The following is a 25,421-nucleotide window of genomic DNA, read 5'->3' on the forward strand; positions in this document are numbered from 1 at the left end:
TTTGGCCCTTCTAGACCAGTTGCCTCATGTGTTACTTGACCCACTTTGACTGGCTCTGTTATTTTTGCTAACCACTGCTTCTCTGTCCATCAGCTAACTCCACCACTTCCTCCTCTGATGTGTGTGTGTGTGTGTGTTTGTGTGTGTGTGTGTGCGCGTGTGTGTTGCTGAGGATAGAACCCAGGGCCTTGTGCATGGTAGGCCTTGTGCACATTCCCAGCCCTGCTGTCACTCCTTGATTGCTTGTTGGTTGGATTGAGGGACATTGGCAAAGTAATATTTTATAGGAACAAAATTCTAGGTTTAGATGGCTGGAACAGAGGTTAGGTAGAACTCTTGAAGACATTGGTGTAGGATAAGATTTTATGAACTAAACCTCAGTTGCCCGTGAACTAGCACAAAAAATCAACAACTGGGATCTCTTCTTATTAAAAAGCTTCTATACAACAAGAGAAACCACCATCAGTGTAAAGAGACAACCCACAATGTGGGAAAAAATTTTCACCTGCTTTCCTCAGACAAAGGTCTACTATCTAGAATCTATAAAGAACTTAAAAAAAATCAGACCTCCCAAATTTAAAGACCCAATCAAAAAATGGGCATCTGAAATGAACAGACATTTCTCAGACAATAAAAGTAGCAAATAAAGAAGTAGAGATAGCAAATAAATATATGAAAAAATGTTCAACATCACTGGTCATTAGAGAGATGCAAATGAAAACAACACTGAGATTTCACCTCACCCCACAAAGAATGGCTGCTATCAAGAAATCAACCAATAACAAATGCTGATGGGGCTGTGGGGAAAGAGGAACCCTGCTCCACTGCTGGTGGGAGTGTAGACTGGTGCAACCACTGTGGAAATCAGTATGGAGATACCTCAAAGAACTAAGACTGGAAGTCCCATTTGACCCAGCTTTTCCCCTGCTGGGTATCTTCCCCAAAGAATTAAAAGAATCATACCACAGTTATATATGTGCACCCATGTTCATAGCAGCACAATTTGTAATAGCTAGAACTTGTAAACAGCCCAATTTCCCATCAGCTGGAGACTGGATAAAGAAAATGTGTTTTTTTAATAAAATGGAGTACTACTCAGCCATAAAAAACGAGAGATTAGAGACATTTATTGCTAAATGGATGGACATTGAGGCAATATTTTTAAGTGAAATAAACAGGACACACGTGTAAATACCAAATAGTTTCTCTGGTGTGAGAAACTGAAAGTATAAATAAGGACTAAAAGGTATAATAGATAATGTGAAATAGGAAGAAAAGGGGCAAAGGGGAGGGGGAAGTGGGAGGGGTAGGGGAAAGGAAAGAAGGGAATGGAATTAATATGAGAAAATGAAAAAATGGAAACAAAGTCTTGTAAATAGGAAGGGATAGAGGGATTGAAGGGAGGGCGGGGGAATGGGGAAAAATAAGAACCAGCAGAGATTATGTAAAGCTGCAAATTTCCAATAATGAATGTCATTGAATTGTAAACCTAAAATGTACCAATAAAATTAATTTTTAAAATTCTAGGTTTAGAAAGACTTTTAAGAGCTCATCTAGTATATTTACAAATTTCTTTATGGGACACCACACTTTTTCCTAGCCAAGATAAATGAATTTTCATATTATTTGAATAGCTTTCCAAATTCTTTAACAATCTCTCTTGCTACTTAACTTCATTTTTGCAAAAAAAAAAAAAAAATTAAGTCAGTATTTGCATGCTTCCTCTAGGAATGGGTACTATTTTAATACAATGTCAGTTAAAATACTTTTTCAGATCATTTTCTGGAATTGTTTTGGATTCAGAGAATAAGCACTATGTGCTCTTTCTCTTCAGAGTAAGCTCTGGCCCTGTCTTCATCTGAGCTATGTCTTAGCCTACAGTGTAGCACAAAAGTACTATAGGTATTCCTCAACAGGGAAAAAAAACCTGCCTAAAGTCCTTTCATTTTCCTTACAGAAGCAAATCTTCAGTATCTAGGATTGACAAGGAAGAAAAGTGGCATCCTGCTGCTCACACTTGTGTCCTTCCTCATCTTCATCCTCTTCATCATAGTCCAGCTCTTCATAATGAAGCTGCGGAAGGCACACGTGGTCTGGAAGAAGGGTGAGTGGGCAGGGCCCAAGGGAGTCTGTCAGATGCTGTGAGTATTGGCTAGACTAGGAGAGAATCCTATCCATTCAAGCTTTCTGTTAGCTGCCACCTAAGATAGTAGACAAGCGCTGTCAGGCGGGCCATTATTTCCTGGTAAACAAGAGTTGTGACTCTCCAGGGAGTATGGTCAGAGAGTGCATGACCCACAGAAACTGAAGTAGCCCTGAGAATTGGCAATAAATTATGGATGGTTCTGTTCAAAAAAGGATACAAAATGGAGAGTCAATTCATTCATTCATTCATTCTGTATTCACTGGAGTGCCTACTGTGTGCCAGACACTGTTCCAGGCCCTAGGGACACATATGTCATAAGACAAAGCAGGTCCTTGCCTCAAAAAGTTTACATTCTAGTTGTGGACAAAGGTTGAATGTAACAGACTGTTTTGGTGCCATTCCTACTTTTTAAGAATGCACTTAGCCTCACTCAAACATAACATCTTAGTAATTTTCCCTGAGCTTTCTAATTTAAAAATTATCATTAGAAACAAAAGTTATTGAGCTAGAATAGAAGATACTATTAAAGTACTATTAAAGGTACAACACAATTTGGAGCTGGAAGGGACTTTAGAATTTATTCAGAATATATCTACTCCATTCATTTTATAACCAGATGCCACAATTAAATCTGCTCTTTAACACTGAGTTGTTATCTAGCCCTATGCTGTGCAGTACAGCAGCCACATGGTAGCTATTGAGCATTTCGCATGGGACTAGTCCTTATGAGATGGGCTGTAAGCACAAAGTACACATCCAGTTTAGAAGATGCAGGACACACACACAAATGTGCATGAGAATATACCTAATAATAATATCTCAGAGTCAGGTGTGGTGGCACACACCTGTAATCCCAGCACTCTGGAGGCTGAGGCAGGAGGATAGTCATAAGTTCAAGGCCAGCCTGGGCTACATAGTGAGTTCAAGGCCAGCCTGAACTACATAGAGAGACAGACCCTGTTTCAAAAAAGAAAATCTCAGATGTACCAGTTAAATAAAATATATTATTACATTAATTTCACCTGCTTCTTTTTATTTTTTAAGTGTGACTGCTAGAATTTATTTGTGAGTGTGTGTGCGTGCATGTGTGCACTGAGGAGTGATCCCAGGACCTTGAAAAAGCTAACCAAACACTCTACCACTGAGCCACACTCCTTGCCATGGAGTATATTAAATTACACAGGTGGTCTCTAGTGTGAGGAAAAAAAGTGTAAATAAGGACTAAAATGTATAATAGATAATGTGAAATAGGAAGAAAAGGGGCAAAGGGGAAGGGGAAGTGGGAGGGGTAGGGGAAAGGAAAGAAGGGAATGGAATTAATATGAGAAAATGAAAAAATGGAAACAAAGTCTTTGTAAATAGGGAGGGATGGAGGGGTTGAAGGGAGGGCAGGGGAAAGGGGAAAAAAATAAGAACCAAGAGAGTATGTAAAGGTGAATATCTCCAACGATGACTGTCATTATACTGTACACCTAATATGTACCAATAAAAGGATATACAAAAAATAAATAAATAAATTACACAGGTGGTGCACATTATAGTGCTGCTGGACAGTGATAATGTAGCCACCTAAGGCCAAAACACCCCAGGTAACAGAGAATTCCTTACAACTTAAGGCAAAACACATCTTGAAATAGCTTTGAATAGTGTCACCCTGGGTTGTTTCATATCAGTGTCTAGATAGTCAGATGGACTAATGTTCTTATATAAATAAACCTGGAGACAGGATCTGACTTTTCAGTTGTACCCATCTGCACAATAAGCAAACAAACACCATAATATTGTTTCACAATCTCTCATTAAAGATTTACTCCCATCACTCTTTGGGGGCTATTTCAATTGTCCCTTCCTGAAGGACAATACTTGCTTCTCTTTTGGTGTCATTTCCCTTCCACAGCTCTTGTAGTGCCTTGACAGTGCCTGCAGGGATCCCAGTAATGTGTTGAATTAATACAGACAAGAAGTACTGGAGGGGCTAATCAGCTATGGTACTGTCACTGAGGTCTTATTCAAATTTACATTTCAACGTGTAAGTGATATCTGTGGCATCAGAAATCTGTAACTTAATCTTCTTTTCTTACAGAAAATGAAATGTCAGAACACACCCTAGAAAGTTACAGATCAAGGTCAAATAATGAAGAAACATCTTCCCAAGAGAAAAATGGTCAAAGTAAGTCAGCTGTGTGACCTGGGATTTGAAAAATGAGGTTCATTCATCATTTGGCTTTAAGGAGAAAAAGAAAAGATATCAAAGTTTGAGTTTTAGAACTAGAAAGTCAATCTCTTAAGTCATCTTATAAAATTCAAGGATGCTCATCTTAAAAAAAACAATCAATAATGAAGCTGATGTAGTGGAAGCCATCCCTGACTCTGCTGTCGCATGTAGGGACACTGTATTCCCTGCCTGTGCCCCAGAGTATGCTACATGCACTTTTATGAGTGAAGCATTTCTCACACCACTCTGTAATTTTTGGTGGTTTGATTTAGCTACTACAGTATTCCTTCAGGTAGAATTGGATTTACCCCATATCCCTGGATTCTAGCATTAGGCCTGGCAAAAATGTAGTGCTGAGCTGGGCATGGTGGCATATGCTTCTAATCCTAGCACTCTCAGACTGAGGCAGGAGGATTGCTGTGAGTTCGAGGCCAGCCTGGGCTACATAGTGAGTTCAAGGGCACTTTGGAATACATAGTGAGACCCTGTCTCGAAAAACATAACAACAACAACAACAACAACAACAAAAAAACCCAAACAAATGGAGTTCTTGACAAACTTGTGTTGATTAAATGAATACCAGTCTTAATGTTTCAGGTCTTTTGGATGGCTTTGTTGCAATTCCTTAAGCAAAATAAGTAAATAAAATGAAAAGAATCTAAATGATAAGGGAAGTGTGTGTGTGTGTGTGTGTGTGTGTGCATGCGCGCACGAGCTCTCAATGAAGATCCAGTAGGCAGAAGCTAGGTCTATATAAAAGTAATTCTTTTAGACCTCCCAACCATTTTATGTCCTCTGTGCAAATTATTCTACCTGCCAGGAGTTTCGAGATAAGCAGTGAGCTCTGTTGCTTGATTCTATTGCTTTGATTGAGATTTTGTAGGAAGCTGGTCTTACACCTCTGCCTTTTGCTTTGTTTAACCTCCTAGAATGTGAAATGAAAAGAGAGAATAGGTATGCTCATGAGAGAGAGAGAAAGAGAGAGAGAGAAACAGAGAGAGAGAGAGGGAGAGAGAGAGAGAGGGAGGGAGAAAACTAGCTGTCTGAATGCTGGGGAGGGAGGAGAAAATGTATGTAAACTACAGTTTGACTGGCTGCAAAGCAAAGAAGGATGTCAGTATAATGTGTCAGCTGGGTCACTTCCTGGGCTACCTTTACCCTTTGTGTACACACAATGGCATAATCTTTGAAGGGCCTGCCCCAAGCTGTTTTTCCTCATAAACCTTGTTGTTTTTAATATGTGATTTTGCTGAAGGCAACACATATGTAGCAGAAATTTCCATATATTTTATACTAGGTTTATTAGTATGTTGTTTATAGAACAAGACCTTTAGAAATTAGGGTGTAACAATACATTCAGACCATTTATTTGCATTAAAAAATTCTGGGTTAGACTTTATGACATTAATATATAGATCTAAAAACACGATGTCTAAGCAAAGTGTTTCAAATAAATGGGTACCACGTTGTTCAAGAGAAATAGTCACCTTTGATATGTTTTTCTTTCAGCTTCCCACTCTAAGCATTGCATGAACTACATTGCAAAGCTGTACTCAGAAGCAAAAACAAAGGAGAATGCACAACATTCACAATTAGAAGAAAAGTGTACTCACATCCCAGAGAGTATTGTGTAATGTTCCCTGTGATAGAAGATAGGTTTTCAGAGCAACATTGCTGTCAGTAGAGCAGCCTGTGGGAAAGAGATAATTACTGTGACATGAAAAATGTCAATTGAGTGCAATCTATGATGTTGTCCTCTGAGCCTGGGCAAAAACACAAGGACCAAACCATGGACAGAAAGCTCCTCATTAAAAAAAGAAAGAAAGAACCTATTATGCCTGATGCTACTTCAGAGCAGGAGGACTCCACTAAGCCTTGGGCATCAGGGTCAGTGTGACCAGCCAACATCTTACCTTGAAGAGAATGAAAGTTTTTATTTTTAAAATTTTTTTATTTTTGGAATGAAAGATTTTTGATACTAGGCTGTAGTGGAACTACATAAAAAAAATTTTTTGAAACAAGTCTTTCCCTCTGGTCATGAAATAAAGAACTTTAGGATGAAAAGTACCTAAAACAGATCTCCAATCCTAGGAGGTTGCTTTCTATTGGGCATTATGATGATGTAACCAATACATGGGTGTCCAAGAGGATTGGTGTGTCACAGTGACTGAGTCAGAAAGATGGACACAAAAGCCCCAAGATCTACTTCCAGGACACAAGGAGTGAGCGCAGAGGAGGCCCAAAGATCAGAATTTCTACCCAGGTGTGGTAGTGCACACCTGTAATCCTAGCGCTTAGGAAGCTGAGGCAGGAGGATCACTGTGAGTTTGAGGCCAGCCTGAACTATGTAATAAGCCCTTGTCTCAAAAAACTTTAAAAAAAAAGGATTCCTTAAGCTTTCTTGCTAAATCACATATGCTGACTTGATAGGCAAAGTGTTTAACCTGGTTACTCCATGACAAAGGCATGTACAAAAGAAATTAATAAGCTTGCCCAACAGATCATTGACTTAATAAATGGGTTTTTAAAGTTATTTAATAAAGGGTAGAGTGTGTATTTGTTTTTTCTAGCAATTGTGGTCAAAGTTGTGTTTCCTACCTTCATATGAGAAAAGCGATATGTGACATCTTTTTTTTCTATCAGTTTATTTAAATTATAGCAAACTCTGGCATTATGTGGAACATTTCTCATTGTTTGGGTCTGAATAAACTAATCCTAAAAAACCCCACATAGATATATTATGGTCTGGTAATTTGTTACAGGAGTCTTGCCCTGCTATGCTTTTTTCCTGATGATAATATTTTAAGCAATCACAAAATTATAGAAATATGTAAAGATAGTCTGCTCCACCTTCGTCTGAGAGTAAGGTGACATGATGCTTATCACCTCCCAAATACATTAGCATGTCTTTCCTACAGAATAGGACACTCTCTCCTATAACTACAATGCAACCATCACAATCAGGAAATTAACATTGTTTTATTTCTAGGAATACTCCTTAGATGCAGATGCCAGTCAAGTTTTTCCAGTTGTCCCTATTGTCCCAAAGGACCCAGTTCAGAATCACACTTGACTTTTGCCTCAGTCAGTTTGGAACAGTTCCTCAATGTTGTCCTTACTTTCATGACCCCCATATATTTGCAGAACACAGGCTAATTATTTTGTAGATCACCCTGTAGTCCCTCTCCCACCTCTGCCCCATCCCCTTCTTTTCAAGATGTCCCCCTCCTCTTGCTCAGGCTCGATTCCCCTGCCCACCCCATGCAATGTGGATGTTCTGCTCACCAAGCATAAGCTCTGGCCCCAACATGAAGTGGTCTCGCTATGCACACATGTAAACACACACACTCACATTCGTGCTGCATGGTAACACTTCTCACCCCCTCAGGTTCATACCACAGGCTGCACAGCCCACTGAGGCACACTGCCTCCTCACCAGCCCCCTGGACTTCCACAGCTTTCCTACTAACACCACCATGGATGCCCACTTTGCTGTACCTGGCTTAAGGATTTTAGGACTAAATTGTTTGGCAAAAACAGAGAACGGGACTTAGGAGACAGGGAATGAACGAGATGTCCTGTTTTCTAAGAGTTTTGATGAGCAAAGGCACCAGGATTAGGCTGTTATTTATAGTTTACTAGTGGCCCTGAGTCAGAAATCATTCTGACCCATAAGTCTTCTGCAAATACAGAGGGAAGGACATCTTCCCAGTAGATATGGTGACTAAACCTTGATGCTGTGTTGGCTGCCTTTGAGTTTACATTTGGAAATGAGGTTAACTGTGAATGCTCCCTTGTTTCCAATTCCTTCTTCCAAAAGGCCAAATGAAAGTGCCAACATTTCAGTAGCACCCAGGACTGAGGTAAGCACACTTAGCCAACTATCAGAATTGCCTCAGAGGAAATCCTAAAACAGGATCCCCAGGTCTGTCCCAGTGATCAGTCTCAGGAGACTCGAGGTAGAGTTTTGGAATCTGCAGTTTTCAAAAGCCTCCTCAGTGATGCCAATAGGTTGGGGAAGCTTAGTGGAGCCAAAACAAACATTTTCAAAGGATGGCCAAGTTATCAGTGCTATGTTCTCCTGGTGATGAATGTGTTCTTAGTGTCCTGGAGGCAGAGGACCTTAAGTGTCATCTAGCCCTACCTGGTGTGGAAATGCATCTCAATACACAGGCCAAACACATTCTGTGGATAAAGAACATCTAACTTGCACAGTGCCCAGCCCGCAGTTGTTTCATAATTTATATTTGGCAAATGGCAGAGAGAGGAAAGGAAACAGAAAAAATACATCTGTTAGAGGACCTACTATGAGTCCGACACTTTTTATGGGTATTCTAAATTAATCATAACAGTCTTGCAACATATGTCTTACAGCACATACTAGAGGCATGAGAGACAGTTGAAATGCTGCAAAATGACTTAGAAAAATGAACGACTAAGGTGGAACCCAGATACTGATCCGGGTCTGTCTAGCTTCCAGGCTCTGTCCCTTCTACTCTTATACTAAAATGGCTCCAGGGAAATATTTAAGGTGGAATAAGATGTTGAGGAGCTGTGCTCAATACTTTCAATTTGCCCTAAGAGACTGACACTTTGGGCTACATCAGTGGGCTCCTACTGACTTCCAGTTGGAAAATACAGAGCACCAGCAGGTGAGCAGGGAGCACCTGGAATACACAGGTGCTCGGACTATGTCTCCTAGCTAGAGCCACAACTCTGCTTAAGCAGTTTCCTCCATCTCTGCTTCTGCAATCTACCTGCTCCCTTCACCTCTGCAGGCATGAGAGGACACTGCACCATCTTTTGCGGCTCCCCCAAAGCTTTGAATCTAGCTTATTTATTAAATCTCCCCAACTTTCCTACATCATCTGTACTGTGCTGAGAACCTGAACGATAAAATAGCTGTATTTATGGATTTCTTTCAACTCAACAAATCTCAATCTAGTTTTATAGGTAATCATAAAATATTATAATTGGGACAGATCTTAGAGTTTGTGTTAAGCATTTCCTAAAATGCACTTTGAGGAACATTGATGTCCTAGAAATTTTTGATAGGGGGAAGAAGTTTTCTGGGGCCAAATAAGTTTAAAAATGTTGAACATTGTTGGATTTCTGGAATCCTAACTATTATATGCCTATATGTAGATTTTTTTTGATTAAGGCTAGCTGGAGACCTATATGCCTCACTTATCTGTATGTCAAGTTCTTTTCCCCTCCTTGGGAAGTTTTCTGCCATCACTTCTGTGAAGAGTTTTCTTATGTCATCTGCACTCTCTCCTCTTTCTTCATTGACTCCAATCAGTCTTATGTTATTCTTCTTTGCATCGTCTAGCAGCTGCTGGATTGATTTCTCATGTTCCCTTACAATTTTAAAGCAATTTTTCTTTTCCTCCTCATTAATTGCAATCTTATCTTCTATATGTGAAATTCTATCCTCACATTGGTTCATTCTGCTGCACAGACTTTCAATGGAGTTTTTAATCTCTTGGAAATCTGTTTGTATCTGTTTTATGGATTCCATTTGTTTCCTATGTTGGGATTCCATCATGTTCCTCAGATCCTCTATTTTTTTTTTATCTGTGTCCTCTCTAGATTTACTAATCATGTCCTGCACCATGAGCAAAATCTTTGCTGTTATCTGAGTAATTATTTCTGATTTCATTTTTCCCAGATCCTCTTTTGTTGCCAGTTGAGAGAGTCCAGGTGGTTGAGTATCAGATTGTTCCATCTCGTTTCTTCTGGAGTTGCTGTAGGTGATCTGGAACTCTGTTTTTGAGGCTTGTTTATGTGTTTTCTCATTTCCACGGTGTGTGTGGGGGGTGCTTCTGGCACCCACATGGTTCACTTTCTCTGTCCTGGGAGCCTGGGATGGCAGTGGGGGAGCTTCCTTCCAGGTGCTGGGACCAGCTCACCTTCTCTGCCCTAGGAACCTGGGATGGCAGCAGAGGAGCTTCCTTCTGGGTTCTGGGACTGGCTGAGCTTCTCTGCCCTAGGAGCCTGGGATGGCAGCGGGGGAGCTTCCTTCCGGGAAAATGTTGAACATTGTTATCTCCTCCCAGAAATACTGCATGTTAGCATAATATAGCTCTGAGAAGTCATCTCATAAAGAAATTTGTTTAGCTTTGTCTAACCCAGAACTGCTTAAACATACTTAACCATTTGCAATTGTCCCTTGGTATCTGCAATGTATTGGTTTCAGGACCTCCCCTTCCTTCTCCAGGATACCAAAATCTGTAGGTTTTCAAGTCCCTCATTTGAAATGGTATTGTGCTTGCAAATAGCCCACAAATATTCTCCTGTATACTTTAAATCACTTCCAGATTACTTATAATACAGATTACTTATAGTACAATATACAACATAAATGCTATATAAATAGTTGTTATATTTTATTGGTTAGAGAACAATGACCAGAAAAAATATGTACACAATTTTCTTCAAATATTTTCCACCTGAGGCTGGCTGAATCATGGATGTGGAAACCACGGATAAAGGGGACCAACTGTATAGCAGTTCATGATAGATGTTGCCCAATAACATTTGCCAATTTCTTCCTCCTTTCTAGGGGATCTGTGATTCTGCTCTAGTATACTCTACAGTGTTGTGTAGTCATGGGCATCAGGGAAGGGAGGCTCATCCCCAGCCCAAAGAGAAGCTTGATTGTTTGACTCAGTCATGGAAGTCCCACTCCCCCTGTAGGGGTCAGCTCAGGCATGGCACATAAATCAAGGCTGGCCATTGAGACGTGGTTCAAAGTTCTCAGTGGGCTTCTAGGAAAAATTACTGTTGGAGACAAAAAGACACATTCAGAACCAAAGCATCCTCCTTTCCCCCAAAATGATGTCATGACTATAAATAATGCCTAGAACCACTATTTCATCCCACTAGGAATCTGAGCTGCTGTGCTGAGTGTGCCGAAGGAAAAAGACAGAATGAGTTTGAGTCCTTGACAATTTTGTTAAGCTGCTGAATATTTCAGAACTTCTTCAGTAAGACAAAGATCCCATGGGTTTTTTTTAAATGAGATAAAGTAATGCAGGCCCAATAATAAATATATAGTGAGTACATAACAAATGGTAGTGTTTTTTTTCTTATATTCACTGTATCTCCTGGAATAGTCTGAGACAGTGGTCTCTAGAACACTGAGTGTACTTCCTGAGATTATCATGATCTGCGAACATGTCAAATTTTAACTCCAAAACTCCTAGCACTCAAGGAACACTGCTATTAAATATTTTCCAGATGCAGTCAGACTAAAGCCTTTTACAAACTTCATTATCTCATTTCATAATAATCTCAACATAGCATTATGTTTCAATGTTGATACTATAAAATAAAAACTTTATATATAATAAAAGTGACATCTCAAATCAGTGAGAAAAGATGAACTTTCACTAACTGAATAGCCATATATAAAAAGATAGATGTACTGTTCACATCATAAACTATAAATAAAATCCAAAAAGATACGAGACTTAAAGTTATAAAATGAAATCATAGAAATTCTATAAGAAAACAAGTTAGTAGATTTTATATTCTAGCAGTGAGATAAGCTTACCTAATAATGACTGAAAATTCAGTAGCAAAAAGGGACAAATAACTGACAAAATTTGCTACATAAATACAAATGACTTTCCATATAGCAAATATTAAAAAATAAATGATAAACTGGAAAATATTTGCAACATAAATTATAAAGTGTTAAATCTCAGGCCAGGGATTTAGCTCAGTGGTTTCACTGCCTGCCTTGCAAGCGCAAGGACCCGAGTTCGATCCCTGGTACCAAAAAGTGTTAAATCTCTAATATATGAAAAGTTCCTTAAAATAAAAAATAAAAAAAGCTGGGCGTGATAGGACACAACTGTAGTCTCAGCATTCTGGAGCCTGAGGCAGGAAGGTTGTGAGTTCAAGGCCAGCCCGGGCTACATAGTCAGATGCTGTCTCAAAACAAAGAAATTAAGAGGAAAAATCAAGTATCACTCCACAGAAAAGAACAAGGAGAGCAGTCAGGATGGCCGAGGGGTCTAAGGTGCTGCATTCAGAAAAGGAGAAGGAAAAGGTAAGGCTAATTTTTCTTTTAAAAATGAAAAGATACACATAGGAAAGCAAATACAAAATTATAACTACACCAAAATACTATTTCTTGTTGATCATATCAACAAAAGTACAATTACTTCACAGGATGCTTTTTAGGAAAAGGAGTGTTCTCATATGTTTGTATTCCTGGTAGGAATGTAAAATAGTAGGACCGCTGTGAAGAGGAATTTGTTACAGTCTAGCAAAAGCACATCAGCACTTATCTTTTGACCAGCAATCCCACTATTAAGAATTGATCCTAAAGGTAAAATATAATCTGACATATACTCAGGACTATCCATTCCAGCACCCCTTGTAATAACGTGAGTATCTATCAATAAGAGCCTGGCTGGAGTAGTAGATAGCTGTGAAAAGGGATACTCCAGTGTAGAGTATTAGACAGCTGCAAAAAGGGATTCTGAAGAAGTTCAATTATATGTCTATAGAATGATCTGTATAATATATTTAATGAGTGGGGGGGAAGCAAGGTACAGAAGAAAGTGTGTATTAGATTTCCTTTATCCTAAGAGAGGGATGAGTTATAAATAATATGTATTGAGCTATATTTTTTTAATGAAATGCTAAATAAAGGCTAACAAAAATCACTGCCCATATAAACTGAAGGGAACTGTATGGAAAGGATGGAGATGGAAGGTAGAGTTCTCTAAATATAGCTTGTGCTAAAGGCCCCAGAAACCAATCTGTGAATACCATGTGGGGACTTCCACTGGCCACAGATGAAACAATTTGAGCATCAAGAAGAGTAAAGACTTTAACATAGCAAATACACTAAAACATGAATTCGTAATAGTACAAATTCAAGCACCTGAAACATGCTAAATACATTAAAACTCATAGATTCATATATTTTTTAAATGTCTTGATCATCTTTAGAGATTCCTCAGATACCAAATCTTTAAGTAGAAATTTGAAACACATCATTAAAGCAAGCATGAAATAAAAACAGCTCTGAGCACAGAGATGTTCATCACTTGCTGGTATTCTTTGGATAAGTGTACCAAAAGGCCCAGGTGTCAGAGCTGTGTGTCCCCAGCCCATGGTACTATTGAGAGGTGATGGAACCTTTAAGAGATGGGGCCTAGTGGGAGAAAATGAGGTCACTGGGGACTGTGCTCTTGAAGGGGATGCTGGGAGCCTGGCCCCTCCTCCCTCTCACTCTTTATTTACTTCAGGGTTACCATGCGGTGAACAGGCCTCTTCTGCCATGCATTCCAGTCATAAAGTATTATGCTGACAGCCCCAAAGCAACAGGACCACCTAACTGTGAACTGCAATGTCTGAAATGTAAGAGCCAAATCAACCTTTCCTCTTTAAAAATGACTTATCTTGGATATTTGTTACAGTGACAGAAAGTCATTAGGGAATGCAAGTCAAAACCACAATGCAACTGCCACTTCCACTTTGCATTGACTAGGATGGCTATAGTAACACGTTTTGGGAAGGATGTGTAGTAACAAAAACCTTCATATTGCTAGTGAGAATGTAAAATGGTTCAACCACTTTGGAAAGCACTGTGACAGTTCTTCAAAAAGTTAAACAGACTTATCTTATGCTCACCAATTCTACTCCTAGGTATCTACCCAAAAGAAATAAAAACATACATCTACAAAAATGTATACAGGAATATTCATGGCAGCATTATTCATAATAACCCAAAGGTGAAAACCAAAAGTCCATCAAGTGATGAATAGCTAAATAAAATATGTTATATACATCTAGTGAAATGTTATTTGGTAATAAAAAGGAATGGAGGCAATACATGCCACAACTTGGATGAAGTTCAAAAACATTATGCCAAGTGAGAGAAGACATATACATACATAACACATATTATACGACTCCATTTATATGAAATGCCCAGAATAGGCATGTCAATAGTAACAAAAGTAGCTTAGTGGTTCCCAAGGGCTGAGCAAAGTCAGGAATGATGAGTAATGGAAACTGGTTTCTGTGGAGAAGAAGGTCTGGAATTAGTAGTGATGGTTGAGCAATTTGTGAATATACTAAAATCTGCTGAATTGTATATTTTAAAAGGGTAAATTATGTGACATCTGAGTCATATTTCACCAAAGCTGTTTTTTTTTTCAGTACTGGGAATCAAACCCAGGGCCTTCTGTGTGCCATACACAGTGCTAGTCATTGTTCTCTAGGAGCTTGTAACATAGTAAGACAGAAACATACAGGTAATTTCAATTCAGTGTTGTACAAGTGTATGTATAAAGATAGATGCTTGTACTTGAATGTCTTGGGGCCACAGACCAAGGGCCACTAGCATAGCACAGGGCTTGTCAGCCAGCATTGCTGGCACTTTGCATTGTGACATATTTGTTGTTGCACATAGCAGGATACTGAGCAGCATTGCAGGCCCCTGCACATTAGATGCCAGTAGTACTCCACAACGTTGTAACAATGAGAAGTGTCTCCAAAAATTGTCAAGTGTCCCTTGGAGCACAAAACTGCCTCAGGTTGAGAACTACCCTAATGCAAGCATTATGAGGACAGTTCAGGGAGGCGGTCCCAAAATTCTTTCTGGAAGAGATGATGCTGAGCTAGGTCTACTCTGCTAGCAAGCTGAATAAGAGACAGTCCAAAGGGGAACTGAGGAAGGAGTCTGCTACCAGAGTTTGAGTAACAGCATAGAAGAGGGAACTAGGGAGTAGGGAGTTGAATACACGGGTAGATTGCAGTGGGAAAGGAGAAACATGAGTTCAGTATTGCTAACCTATGTATTTTGATCATTCTTTGACTTGTTTTTCTCATTCTTTGTGTTTTAGTTAGTCCAGGGTCAGGTTGACAGCTGGATTCTGAACAGATAGTATATACAAAAGCACTCCACAAATCCTGGGAAGTGCTATTCATATGTAAATTATCTATTGCCACAACAACAGCTGAAAACAATGCACTTTCTAGCGTAATTTTGTTTGGTTGCACTCTATAATCTTCAAAAATTCTAAAGAAGAGGATATTACTGCACTGCTTATTGAACCATTGTCTCTCAGCTTAGGGAGCTGGGGTGACCAGTGCAAGCCTCGCTTCTCAGCCAGTTGGCGCCTTGGGAAATCTGCCAGTAGGGGGCAGTAGAGGGCCATAACAAGCCTGGAGAAGAGAAAGGTATTACTCTTTGCTTTACATTCTCCTCAAGGTCGCCTTGACAATATTTCTTCATCCAAGAAGCTCAGTTTGTTTTGGTAGAAGCGATTTATTCCAGTTTTCCTTATAGTTCCAGAGCCAGCTTCATAAACCTTGTCGAGAGCACAGCACTCACCAGTGTGGGAATTTACCCTACTCAGAGGCCTGGATACCAGCTCTGGGGGCCCCTTCCCCAAGCTTCTCAGTGTTAGTAATTCCAGGTTCACTGGAGATCACCATGTTAAACACAATAAGCTAGACTCAGAAAGACAAGCATTTCAAGTTTCCCCTAATATGTGGAATCTAGGAGGGGAAAAAAAGATAACATGAAAATAGAAGGGAGGCTATTAGATAAGAGGATGGGGGTCAGGGGCAGGGGGCTAAAAGAGTAATAGGAGGAATGGATACAGTCAAAATATATTATATGAAAATGCCACAATGAAATCTAATATCTTGTACAATTAATATGTACTAATAAATAATCAATCAATAAAAATAATTCCAGGTTCATGCCTGTTCCCTCCAGACATAGAGGCAGAAGCTGCTCCCTGCATTTACTTTGTCCATGGTCTCTGTGTTCTCTTTTCAGCTTTGCAATGAATATATCTTCATACAGATTTACTTTCACTAAAATAACTGGCCATTTCTGTTTCCTGATGGACTGACTGCCATCCATGCTTCTCATCCCAGCCTTTAGTCACTGCAAATAATATTCAACCATCACAGAGGAGGGAAGAGTGACAGCACACACTCCTGAATCATTTAGGGACCACTAATTTTCGGGGAAAAAATGGTTTTTTGAAAGAAACAGAAAGCATTTGATGGGTCTGGAGAACAGCTGAGAAGAAGGACAAGCACAAATAACTCTGCATGGATTCCATGGACTAACATGTTCTGGAAACTGCTATAAGGAATAAATTCTTCTGCGTAGGGTTTGTTTGCATGTTAGCAGCTACTAGAATGATAATTTATATAATATGCTGGACAGAATAACAACAATGATCAGCCACTTTGCTTTTATTTCTTCAAAGAACATTGAGGTCCTACTGTGTACACATAAGACAAAGTCCCTGCTGTCAAAAAAAATATTTTTAAATCCAACTCTAATAAAAATAAGAATAAAAAAGTGAGAGAACTGGCTAGGAAGGACATTTTCCAATGTTTCCTTCCATTAACGAGGCACGTGGTATGAAAGCATTCTTTGAAGACAGTTATTCAAATGTACTTGTGTTTTTAATGTCATTTTAATGTGAACATAATTCCTTTCTTTGTTTTTTGGTACCGCGGATCTAACTCGTGACCTTGCGCTTGCGAGGCAGGTGCGGTGCCACTGAGCTAAACCCTCGGCCCCATAATTCCTTCCTTTATTCTTCAAACCTTTTTTGGTGAAAAATTCTACACGTACATAAATGTACATTTAAAAGAATTATTATAAATATCTATGTAAGCACCATTGGGGATTAAGGTCAGAAACTACAATGTCAAAGGCACTCTTCCTTATAACCCTACCTGCCAGACCTAACCACGATCCTAATTTTATAGTAATCCCTATTTGACTTTTTTTTGTTTTTTGCCCCCATAGTGTTCTCCACTAAATGTGCATCTATAAACATAATACGGTTTGATTTAGCTTGTTTTTAATTTTTATATACAAAAGCATATCGTATGCATTTTTCTGGATTTCTGTTATTGTTCCATATTTCATTTTTGAGATGTCTCCATGTTGTTCCAGGTAGCTGAATTCCATTCCTCTTCACTGCTATGTAATACAAAGTATATAAATACTGTTTGATGATCAGTTTTCTCCAGACTGGGTGCATATAACCACACACGTCCTCGGAGTAAATATCGAGAAGTGCAATTGCTGGATCCTGCAGTATAGTATCCCAGATAGTGCCAAACCATTTCGCCACCCTATTCACACGCCCGCTAAGCCTATGTGAAAACTCTGTGCCTTCTATACGCTTTAACACGTGTCACTGCAAACTTTTAACCTAACCTACGCGTGTGTGGTGGTATCTAGTGTGGGTTTAACTTTCCCTTTTCTGATTTTTAACGAATTAAGCACTTTTCCAAGAAACTACAAATACTGGTCCCCCCCCCCCCATATCTCTGCCCCGTTTCTTTCTCTCTCTGTCACCTTTCTGAGTCTGTGAGAAGTACCTGTTTCAGCCATTTCCTCCACTCATTTTTTAACTGCTTTCCTTTTCTTCTCGAGTTGTAGGCGTTCTCCGTGTATCCAGCAGGTTCACCTCCTTCTCCTTCCACCTCAGAGCAGGCGGCCCGGCCGCATTCCCCCTCCCGGCCCCTTCCCGGCAGCCATCCGGGTCGCGTCACCGTCTCTAGGCAGCGCGGGCGGGACCCAAGCGGCCCGTAGGAGCCCGTAGGAGCCCGGCGGCGGCGCAGGCTCGAGGACCGGGGTCACGGCCGCACGGCCGCCCGCGGAGCGGCGCGGGGCAGGTGACGGGCGGTGGCCTCCCGGAGCGGGGTGGGCGGCGCGCCGGGGGAGGGAAGGGCCGGGCCGGACCGGGTGAGGACTGAGGGAAACCGCCCGAGCGAACGGGCTCGGGATGGGAGAACTCCGAGTCGGCGCGAAATAGCCTTGGTCACCCGGGCGGAAGGGTGGAGGGCCCGGGGCCAGACCGGCCACCCAGAGGCTCCCGGAGGGTCCCTGACCTCCGTCAGGCGGGCCGGCCCAGGGTCCCTCAAAGACAGGCGACGGGGGAAAACCCGATGTCTTTTGTGGCAGCTTCTGGCCTGTTCCAGTCCTCAACAACTTTTTCTTTGCCATTCATCTTGGTGAGTGCAAGCAGGCTTGCTTTTCACCGACCAAAACACATTTCGTCTGTCCCAGGACTTGTGGGCTAGAGGCAGGGCCTTGGAGGGATCCCTGTGAAGCTGGCCGTCTGTCAATCCCTAGTTACCATTGGATATGTCCTTGCCAAGCTAGTTAACTTAGAAGGAGATTGGTCAGCCTAGCCTGGTCAGAAATTTCAGTGGCACAACGGTTTTTCATTGCGTGGTATTAGGGAACCACATTCATTAAATCTACCTATTTTCAGATTGATCCAAACTGTCACCTTTTCCTTCTTGGGTCACATGCTTCTACTATAAGATCAGGCCTCCGCAGAAAACTCTGCTTTGTGGAAATGGCTATGTTCTTTTCATATGCTCCCAAATTCCATTAATTTGTTAACAAAATTATCAATTTCTATGGTCATTGTTTACTTTAGAAAAATAAGAGAAATTGAATGAACTGAATTGTTTTGTGAAAGAGCAATTCTAAATTAAGCCACAATTTTTTTTTCTTTTTTCTCTTCTCTTTTCTGGTGTTGGGGATTGAACCCAGAACCTCACAAATGCCTGACCACTGAACTACATTCCTGCTCCATACTGATTATTTTAAGCTTGTTCTTCGAGATCTCCAATACATTGACCTTAATTTTTATAGTAAAACCAGGGTTTATACAAATTTATAGTTAAAATGTTAGTATTTACTGGACTTAATGCTTTTCCAAAATTCTCTAAAGTACTAGTCAGTCTGCTTATCAGTATTAAAGTATATGGCAGAATGCAATACATACTTTTAAAATAAGAGACTTTCGATAGCAAACCAGTCTGTAAAAGTAGGCAATGATTTGTTAGTCTACCAACAGGGGGACTATGGAGTTAAATAGAAAATCATTTCATGTGTATTTCAAAATGAATGTTACCTTTGTCTGCTGTTTGCCAAGGTGCTTTCCTCCAAGGACTTGACAGGTGTTTTTGGAAACCTTAGCAACAAGATCAACATAAGCAAGCCTAAGAATAGGAATAAGGTTATATTATTTAATTAAAATTAGAATTTGTCAAAAGGATATGAGCAAGGCAATAAAACAAATTTTACAGTAATCTCTAGTGGTTAAGGTTTCTGTTATGTGGCTTACAGAAAGAAAATAAAATTGGCATAAAGGCAGCGAGATCGAAGATAAACCAAAACAGAAATGCTGGATAGAGATGAAAGGAAGTACAATCCAAAACATCATCTCCTTTCAATCCTGCATGAACTCAAAGCACCCTTTTCATAAACCACCTCATGGGTCACTGTAGCAGTCCTTTGAGACAGTGAGGGTTCACTTGGAATCATACTTTTAGGCGACTTGGGCTCCAGCTAACCCCTAGCTGTGATTCAAGCCAATCTCCTACCCACCCAACTCTCCCCAGGACAGCATCTCTTTCAGGTAGGTAAACATCCAGCCTCTGCTTTGAATTGCTCAGTGGCAGGAGCTATTGTTGAACAGTTCTGTTAATATTATGTTGTTGTTGTTGTTGTTATTTAATATTAAGCTGAGGTTGATGTCTATATAATATCCACCTAAATGATAAGTTCCTCTCTAGTAGCACCCTGGGTATCAAAATGTCTTTTCCAAATGATGTAACTGACCAAAATGGTCTGGGAACAAAATGACTTTCCTGTTTACATTTCCTACTGGGGAAACCATATTCTTCTCTCCTTCTTTTACTTTCCAAAAAGTAAGATAGATGGAAAGATAGATTAGATAGATCAATAGATAGATCTGGGCCTTTGAAATAAAGCCACTAAAGTACTGTCTGCCATTAACCATTTGACTTTGTCCCAGCTTGTATTTAACAAGCCCTTGGAAACTGGAAATAAGAATCTAATTTGAAGCAGCCATTTGATTTCCTCAGTAAAACTACATTTGATGATTTGGGCTGTTTATGAGCTCTAAATTAGATGTATTTCTATGGAATGAGAGACAATCATTTTTCCAGCAGACCTTGCTCATACACACAAAAAGATGCATACAAAAGCCTTCAGATAATAAGGTTCTCTCACTCAATTATATTTTTGATAGACATTACCATTAAGAAAATTTCAATAGTCATAGAGTAACATAAATATAATTTTTTTAGGTAATGCTGTTGTGAGCCACAACTTTAAATATCAACTGACTGTTCCCATCAACAAAAGTATCCCATTAATTTTTGAATTTTTCAAAATGAGCAATAGTAAACTAATACCCAAGCTCTCCATTCAATCTCCTGTCCATCATAGCAACTTAAATGATCAGTCCTCAGATCTACTTTTTAAGAAAGACTTAAATCTGATTTCAAAAGACTCCTTAGAGTCAGATTCAGAAAGCCTCACTCATGAGAATAAGTCCCAATCTGAACTTGAGGACCAAATCCAGGACAAAGATATGGAGCCGGACAGTTTAGAGGAGAGCCCTGCACAGGAAAGCCTGAGTGAGACAGAAGAGGAAGCCGGGAAAACAGCAGTTCATATGGCCCAGGAGGAAGACTGCTCTACTCAGGACAGTGTCGGGAATAATAGGTAAGAAACTGGCTTGTATAAGATGATAATATTCAATAACTAATGGCATCATCCCAAATGACAGTTAAGGACAGGCTTTCCATGAGTGCCATGTGTGTGAGACAGTTCTCCAAAAGGCTAAAGACAGTGACTCCTTGCTTTTTGTCACTTTCATTTCTTTTTTAATTGAAAAATGCAATAGATATTAATAATGGCATTTGCATTTCTTTCTTTCTTTTTTTTTTTTTTTTTTTTTTGGTACCAGGGAACTCAGGACCTTGTGCTTGGGAGGCAGGTGATGGAACCACTGAGCTAAATTCCTGGCACAGCATTTGCATTTCTTATACTCCTTATTTCCTATCTATATTCAAGGTTTCCACTGCTCTCACCTTGCCTTGGAGAAACCCTAGAAAGCCTGGTATCGAAAAGTACACAACTCGAAATCTATTGGTCTCAGTTTGGTCCAAGCACTGCTGTTTAGTGTAAAACTTGGACTAAATCACTTAACTTGGTGGATCATTTTTTCTCTTCTGTTAAATGACTGCTTATCTAACAGGATTGCTGTGAACGTCAGTAAAATACAATAATTGGGGGTAGGCTACTACCTGTCCCCTTCCTTTGGTGCTAGTAGAAGTCTGCCTCCCAGGGCCTATATGAGACTATGCAGATTCAATCTAATAATCAATATTTATGGAACTTAACTTTATGCTGTGAGCTACCAAAAAGTAAGGGAATATAAAATAATGTGATATAGCTCCATTTTAATGAGGCATTAGATGATATGAGAGAGTCTAGAAGAAGTTAAAAGCTATTAATGAGAAAGAAGTTTTAGTGTGGGGAAGAAAGGCATAGGGTATGAGCAGACTACTTGGGTTCAAATGCTGGTTCTGCTACTTACTAGCTGTATGACCTTGGCTCAGTTTCTTTATCAAAAAATGGTATTCTAATAGTGTTATGTTACAGAGTTATGTGTTTAGGACAGTGACTAGCTCTTTACATATTATATGTTTTCCAAAATTAGAGGTCAAATATATCAAGGAGTGTTCATTGGAGGGCCTAGAATTTGGACAAGGTTTTGAAGACAAGGAGATTGGGATAACAGAACAGAATTAGGGTGACATGTTTGTGGCATATTAAGGAGGCCAGCTAAACTGCAGAGGCATTGTTCTAAGTGTAGGGCAAATTGAGTAGGGACCTGATTAAAGGGGCCTTGAAAATGTGCTTTTGAGATGGAAGACAAATTTATAGGTCATTCACACTATACCACAGAACTCAGAGGACTTGTCCTAGGGACACAGTCACAGCAAGGACTCTTGTGGGAGCCAGCATTAAAGTCCAGTCCTGAGTCTTGTTTTCCCTTTCTTCTCTTTCTTCCTTTCACTAGGAACACAAAGTTAAATGAAAATCATGTGTTCCTTAGGGAAATCTCAAGGTACAGTAAACGTGCAAGTACTGTCACTGAGGTGCTGAGGCCAGAAGAGGGGTGCAGGATGGCTTCAACAAGATATACACCCTTAATTGGAATGGGTTGGGTCAACCAGGAAGAGAGAATACAGGTTTTTGGGGAAGGCAGTAAAATGAAGCACTGTTTAAGGAAGTTATTCTGCAAGTGGAAGCATTTTGAACTAAAGAGTAAACAGTGGGCCAAGAGACTTCCAGATGGTAATAACTGGGGCAACACAATACCACTTTCTGAAGGCCTCTCTGTAGTATTCAAGTTTTTCACTGTAATCCTGTAGGGAAGGTGCTACTTTCTCCATTTTACAGATAGATAAACTGATGAAATACAGTAACTTGTCTCAGGTCATCAGGCTCTGAGGCGATGTTTGTTGTTTTGTTATTAATGCAAGCTGTGTGTGTGTGTGTGTGTGTGTGTGTGTGTGTGTGGTGCTAGAGACAGAATCCAGGGCTTTGTGCATGCTAGGCAAGCACTACACCATGGAGTCACATCTTCAGCTCGGCTTTTTTAATTATGAAAGAAATCTGCAGAACAGTACAGGGTAAGACACAATATGACCATGATGGCTGTATTTGTTTTTGTTTTTGTTTGGTTTGGTTATTTTTGTGGTACTAAGTATTGAACCCAAGGCCTTCATATTGAGCTACAGACCCAGCCCCTTTTTATTTTTTAATCTGAAGGAGGGTCTAACTACATTGCTAAGTTGCCCAGGCTGGGCTTGAACTTGTAATCCTCCTCCCTTAGTCTCCTAGATTGTTAGAAATAACAGGCATGGCCACATGTCTGGCTGTTTCAAATTTTTAAAGTTATAAAATATTACTGAATAGTTTCCTTGTACCCCTTCTCAAATCCATTCCCCTATTTTCCTTCTTGGAATCAACCAAAACTACAGTACACTTATATTGGTTTACATCCTTGTTATCAATCTTTTATTTCTTTCTTTCATAATTAATCTATAATTAGTGGAGATAGATTCCTGTTTTATTCAGTCAACATTATGTTTTTTATATTTTACCATTGTATTTTTGAATTACATCATGAATTAAGGTCAATCATTCTTGACTTATTTGTAAGTTCCATTATGTGAACGTGTAGTATCCCGAATATTTAGATTGTTTCCAGTTCTGCTTATTTCACACAGTGCTCAGGGCACATGCTTGAATGTCTCTTTGGGTCCATGTGCAAGAGTTTCTTTAAGGTTTATGTGTCTAGAAATGGAATTGCTAGTTCAGGGGAGAGTAAACATCTTCAACTAACCTACAATGCATTTGAGTTCCCAGTCGTTACAATTACATCTCTTTAATTTTTGCCACTCTGACAGGTTATAAAATCCTATCTTTTTATAGAATAATCACTTTTCCCTAATGACTTGTGAATGTGTTTTTAGCCAAAGGAGATCTAGATAATTTAACAAAATATCATGAGTATGGAGTATTTTTCTGTATTTTGAATTGTACATTTACCTGCTATTACATAGTATCCCAGTATCTAGAAATGCCATGATGTAATTTATCTAGTCACTCCTGGATGGACACTGGGATGTTCCCAATTGTTGGCATTTTAAACAATGCTTTAGTTGAAATATATTTGAAAGAATGTCAGAGTTTATATGATGCTTATGGTGAACCCATTGCTATGCTAAAGGCTTTATGGTATAATTTCATTTAATTCTTATGACAGTTCCATAGGTGGATTCAGTTAATGATCCCATCTTGAAGGTTGCAGATAAGGGCTCTAGAGGTTGCATTATAACCATTCATTGCAACTAGTTAGTGCTGGAGCAGAAAGCTCGGGCAGTCTGACTTTATGCACTGGACCATGTTTTTGTCCTGGCTCTGAGAGATTCATAGTCTCCTTCATCATAAATGAGTACCTTTGTCTGTATTTTTCAGATGAAAATAATACAGGAATCCAATAAGTGACCTCATTTCCTCAATTTTTGAGTTTTTCTTCCTTTTGTTCAGTTTTGAGAGATCTAATTTGACCCTGTTCTTTACCAAAGGACAATTTACTACTTAATGTAGTTCAAGTAATAATACTTATAAAAATCAAAATTATAGATTGATTTTTGTTCTTCTGATTCAGAGGTCTTTAAATAATGCCATTTTCCTCAGATTTACTTGCCTTGGAAATGTTGAATAATTGATTCTAAACTGTGGGGCAGGGTTAGAATGGGCTATAACCCTAGCAATTGTTAGTGTGTTGTGCTTTACTCATTAGACGCTAAAGGATAAGGTCCACAGTGCAGAAGTGAAGATTTAGCCAAATAATGCCTAAAAATGTTATTCAAGTGTGGTTTAGTTACTGGCCCCTTTCTCTGCTTCACATAACTTTTATAAACTTTTCCCAGGTGTATTATTGCTCAGATCTGAGAAGTGATGAGTTATGATATGGATGAATAAATTGATCTCAGACTCTCAAGAACTTCAAGTAGGCTTTCACTTCTGCAAGACAGATGGCATTGTGGGAATTGTAGTTCAAAAGCTTAGTCAAAGTATTGCCTTAAATCAAGGCAAATATTTCTTCTTGCTTTTGTAAACAATCATTTTAAAAGCTGCCTGACAATTCACTTAGCTTGACTCTTGTGTTTTGATGTTACTAGAACTGCCTCAAAGCAATTACTTCCCTGTGTCTCACTAAAGTCAAGCCATAGCTCGGTGTCTATGGATTAGAGAAAAACCTTTTATTTTGCAGAAATTGGAGCAGCATTGACTGTAGTCAAGAGTAGAGAGAGGATCTTCATGTGGAAATCCTTAAACCCCACTCCCAAACAAGCCACACTCGTCTCTCTTGAAGAAAGAGATCAATGTAATGCCTAGGGCATTAGAAATAACCTCTTCAGACCTGAAGCCTCTGAAGACATTTTTTTAAACTTTTTTTTAAATCAGAAAACAGCAATTTAATGCCCTATATATCTGTTCAATAAGGTCTTATTTACAGAAATGCTTATATAATTACTACTATTTGTAGAACTCTTTGTTTTAGTAACCTATCACATTTATCCTTACAAGAGCCTCTTTGATATGTGTTTACTTACTTTCTTTTTAAAAAACAGTGGTAG

The 25,421-nt window shown here is 39.4% G+C and overlaps 2 protein-coding genes and 1 long non-coding RNA gene across 18 annotated transcripts in view; 2 read left to right on the plus strand and 1 right to left on the minus strand.

Annotated features, from left to right (window-relative positions):
- The window catches only part of LOC106008317 (uncharacterized), a 35,334-nt gene extending 17,421 nt beyond the window's left edge, over positions 1-17,913 (minus strand). Inside the window, exons 1-2 of one of the 3 annotated variants that reach the window (XR_001182730.3) lie at positions 17,751-17,913; positions 5,975-6,051 (exon numbers count right to left, since the gene is read on the minus strand). This is a non-coding gene — a long non-coding RNA (uncharacterized LOC106008317). Of the gene's footprint in view, positions 1-5,974; positions 11,145-17,750 lie in introns of all 3 variants that reach the window. The other 2 variants (XR_015451778.1, XR_002391249.2) reach the window with 2 other exon arrangements.
- The window catches only part of Crtam (cytotoxic and regulatory T cell molecule), a 91,979-nt gene that overhangs the window by 3,882 nt on the left and 62,676 nt on the right, over positions 1-25,421 (plus strand). The window contains exons 3-6 of one of the 2 annotated variants that reach the window (XM_087212585.1): positions 1,958-2,104; positions 4,230-4,316; positions 5,871-18,047; positions 19,516-19,807. In XM_087212585.1, coding sequence (XP_087068711.1) covers positions 1,958-2,104; positions 4,230-4,316; positions 5,871-5,995 — 359 coding nt within the window. In that variant the 3' untranslated portion in view covers positions 5,996-18,047; positions 19,516-19,807. Of the gene's footprint in view, positions 1-1,957; positions 2,105-4,229; positions 4,317-5,870; positions 18,048-19,515; positions 19,808-25,421 lie in introns of those variants that run through there. The other variant, XM_087212584.1, reaches the window with a different exon arrangement.
- The window catches only part of Jhy (junctional cadherin complex regulator), a 70,151-nt gene continuing 62,676 nt past the window's right edge, over positions 17,947-25,421 (plus strand). For 6 of the 13 annotated variants that reach the window (XR_002391247.2, XM_087212576.1, XM_013067859.3 and 3 more), the window contains exons 1-2: positions 19,622-19,807; positions 20,502-20,922. Coding sequence is in view for 12 of the 13 variants with exons in the window: in XM_087212576.1 (XP_087068702.1) it covers positions 20,588-20,922 (335 nt within the window). In the remaining variant the exon portion in view is untranslated. Of the gene's footprint in view, positions 18,387-19,621; positions 19,808-20,501; positions 20,923-25,421 lie in introns of those variants that run through there. The other 7 variants (XM_004870903.4, XM_087212577.1, XM_087212579.1 and 4 more) reach the window with 3 other exon arrangements.

This window comes from Heterocephalus glaber, unplaced genomic scaffold (genome assembly GCF_053883595.1).
Source record: "Heterocephalus glaber isolate CG9 unplaced genomic scaffold, H.glaber_assembly_v1.0 deba00001431, whole genome shotgun sequence".
Classification (NCBI taxonomy): Eukaryota; Metazoa; Chordata; class Mammalia; order Rodentia; family Bathyergidae; genus Heterocephalus; species Heterocephalus glaber.